The sequence below is a fragment of the Teleopsis dalmanni genome, chromosome 1 (assembly GCF_002237135.1).
Source record: "Teleopsis dalmanni isolate 2A chromosome 1, ASM223713v2, whole genome shotgun sequence".
NCBI lineage: Eukaryota > Metazoa > Arthropoda > Insecta > Diptera > Diopsidae > Teleopsis > Teleopsis dalmanni.
In genome coordinates, this window is record NC_051846.1 from 233,483,039 (window position 1) to 233,486,636 (window position 3,598).

Genomic DNA, 3,598 nt, shown 5'->3' on the forward strand with positions numbered 1-3,598 from the left:
TTAAAAATTTAACAGACGTTCAAATGGAACATTGCGATCTTGTAGAGCAGGATAATTATTCACAAAAAGTTGATGTAAGTTTTTGTTGATAATAATTTTAATTATTACCATAATTATAATATTTTAATGCTTATTTTTAGGAAACACAAAATGTTACTGACCCAGGACCACCGCGCGAATTAGAATTTCTTGATGTTTATCATGAACCAAACCACAAAATTACATATTCAATTGAGCATATACAAGGAGCAAATAATGGTGAATTTATATTGACAGGCGAAAACGGAACATTTGCTTTAGCTCAAAATCAAGATATAGACACTGGTAATGGCGAAAGTGCTGAAAAAATAGACACCGAAGAGGACGTAGAAAGCAATATAATTGAGGAATATAATAACACAGAAAATCCAATAATTTCAACAAAAATACATAACATTCCAAGAGGTTCAGCAAGCATAGAAAGTCAGTCGTCGGTAGTGCAAATCATACCCAAAGGAAAAATGTACAAAATGAAAACCGATGCAGATCCAATACAAATGGAACAAACAGTAGTATCAACAACAGACTCTGTGGAAGATAAAACGATTGCAAAAACTGAGGTGCGTCGTTCAGCGGAAAGCCTAATAGATTTAGCTGTTCAGGCGGTAATTGAAGAAGGTATGAGTCTACAAAAAGCAGCTGTAAAATACGAATTATCAAAAACTGTACTTTGGCGACGAGTGCGTCTACATCCAAATTATATGAAAACTGCACGAGAGAATCCGCAAATAAAATTAGTACATGAGAGGCTTAAAACGGGCGAGTCATTGAAGAGTATTAGTCACGATTTAGACATACCAATGTCAACATTGCACAGATACAAAGTACGCTTGTCTCAGCAAGGAAGATTACCTGATTTTATTGTATGTAAAAAACGAGATCCTGGCACACGAGAGGAATTAAGAGAGAAACTTGCCAAAGCGGTCTATGCATGCATTCATCAAGGTGTTTCACAGAATCATGCCGCAAATTTGTTTGACATACCGAAGAGTACATTATGGCGGCATTTACAGAAACGAGCTCTGAAGTTAGAACAGGATCAGAATGATTCATCAGATGTTAAGGAGGAAATTATATTGTCATAAAATGAATAATATATAGTTTTATTATGCTAATATGTACATTACATATAAAGCTATTGCCAAAAATATTTTGTTATTTTATTATAATGAAAAATGATATTGTACATTTTATATAATATAGTAATCAGCGATTAAAAATTAAATATAAAAGTGGTTTATACCAAAAAAAAAATATATTTTTTGCAATAGTTGCTTTGGAGTTTCCATATTTTAACTCTCGATGTCAGTGTAATTTATTTTTTAATGTAGTTTAATGTTATTTTAAATAAATATCTAAATAATTTTCAACAAAATATTTTGTAATTTATTTTCACTATTATTTAAAAAAATTAATTTGAACTAATTCGATTAATAAAGCCAAATTTATTTAATAAAATTGTTAAGAAAAATGTTAAATATTTTTCAAATTTTTTCAAACGATACCGAGGCTATGAAGATAAATTGTTCAAAATTTTGAAAATTTAAAAAACTTAATAATATGAAAAAACAGTCATCGGTGGCTATCATGTGTAAAACAATCTACAGAAAAAAAAAGATAAAACATCTTTACTAAAATTATCCCAAATTACTTTTGAACTTTTCAAACTTTAGTTATGAAAATTTTAACAATCAAATACTATAAACAGATACTAATCAGAACAATGATTTTGGAATGTTGGTATTTATCAGAATTTCGAGTAGGGTAAATTAGATAAAAATTAGATAAATTAGGTATTACCATCGTGAAAATTTTAAAATATGTTTAATAAATAAATTTAAATACTTTTAACCAAAAATAATAAATAAGTTCAATAAATGAATAAATAAATATTTACATAAATGCAGTGCAAAAAATTCCTAGGAAATTTCAATTTACTTTACCTCAATTTATTTGAATTCACACACGTCTACAAGCATGTTCTCCAATAAATCTAAGATCATCATATTAATATCGTAATAAACTAATATCGTAATAAGATATTAAAATCGTAATATCTTATGTTTGTTATATAAAAAACATTTTGTTTATTCTTATATATGATAAAAAATAAAAAATAATCAAAACAAGTAATATGTAATAATGTAATTGACGTCATAGTAATTACTTAATCATGTAAGACCTGGCAACTCTAAATGTATGTGTTATATATACAGAACATAATTACTCGTTAGAACAATAAATTTATTGTAAGACAAATTGTTCTCTAAAAATGTATGAAATTTCGCTAATGTATATTATGTGGTTCCGATATATATCGAAACCGAATTCTTCAAAATGAATAAATGCCACTCCATAATTTCCAACACCCAAAAAAATCTAAAACTGTATTGATATATGGGAAAGAATAAGATTTTTTACAGGCCATGATTTCAACTTAGATCTTTATTCTATATGCAGATATAGCTTAATTGTTTGTACAAACTAAAAATAATTTCAACACATTTATAAAATATTTATATAACAGTAAAGACATTGAACAAGTTTGTGTATTCAATTGGGTTATCAGACGCTGCTCGGTATTTAGTTGGTTTTCAAATTCTAACGTTGGCAAACCAATTTTTTTAATTCTTCAAAAACAAATTTTATCCTTTTTGGTAAAATTTGTTTTTTATTTTGTTGTCCTTTATTTTGTTGCTTTTATTTTGTTGTACAAAAAAGTAAGAAAAAAGCAAGTAAAATTGTATAAAATTTATTAAAAATTATAATTAAACTTAAGCCTTAACAAAAATTAATAATTTTTTTAGTGTTGGTAACTCTGCGCTTCCATATGTTTAAAGAGCCTTTACGAATTCGCTTGTTTTCGAAAACAAACTTTTGTTGTGTACCAATTAATTCTGGATTGCTAAAAAGTTCTTAAAGTCAGTTTTACAGAGGATATCCTGTTCTTTGCCATGAATCATTTAAAATGGATGGGTCATCTTACAACCATTGAAAATATATACAAATCGTTGGAGGGTGAAGGTGACGTAGTCATAACTTCCAATGGAAGCTACCTGCGTGCTCATCGGATTGTACTCGCATCGTCCAGTGAGATGCTACGTTCTGCACTACAGGATTTGCCTCTAGGAGAAGAAGCTACCATAGTGGTGCCCGACATAAGAATTGATGTACTTCAAAACATCTTACATTTTATATATAACGGAGAGTCTTGCATAATTGCTGAAAATTTATCAGAGTTTTTGCAAGCCATTAACGTGTTGGGCATTACATCGGAAGTAAGTTTCTTTCGGTCTCCCAAGGACGATACAGAAGCAAATGAAAACGAAGTAGAATTTGTAGGTGATAAAACAGCGGAGGATATTGTGAGTGCTTGTGTTATATTCCTATCTATTTTTGTTAATAAATTTTCATTTAAATTTAGCTTATTAATGAACCGTTTGGCGTTTGCATAGACTATGATGATAATTCACAAACTTCTGATAAATCTGAAAGTAAGCATATAAAACAAGATGAAGAAGAAAGTAAAATGACAAATTTAGAAGAAGAAATGAAACTA

The 3,598-nt window shown here is 28.6% G+C and overlaps 1 protein-coding gene across 1 annotated transcript; it reads left to right on the forward strand.

The window, feature by feature from the left end:
- Window positions 1–6: 6 nt before the first annotated feature.
- Window positions 7–1,275, forward strand: LOC119672685. The gene is made up of 2 exons (XM_038083804.1): window positions 7–74; window positions 141–1,275. Exons 1-2 carry the CDS (start codon window positions 24–26, stop codon window positions 1,122–1,124), a joined length of 1,035 nt encoding a protein of 344 aa, XP_037939732.1. The 5' UTR covers window positions 7–23; the 3' UTR covers window positions 1,125–1,275.
- The last annotated feature ends 2,323 nt before the right edge of the window (window positions 1,276–3,598 follow it).

Bases quoted from the DNA above. Each gene is read 5' to 3' on its own strand.
- LOC119672685 (XM_038083804.1), top strand. From the start codon at position 24: ATGGAACATTGCGATCTTGTAGAGCAGGATAATTATTCACAAAAAGTT. The intron at 75-140 runs GTAAGTTTTTGT...GCTTATTTTTAG, and splicing joins ATTATTCACAAAAAGTTGAT to GAAACACAAAATGTTACTGA.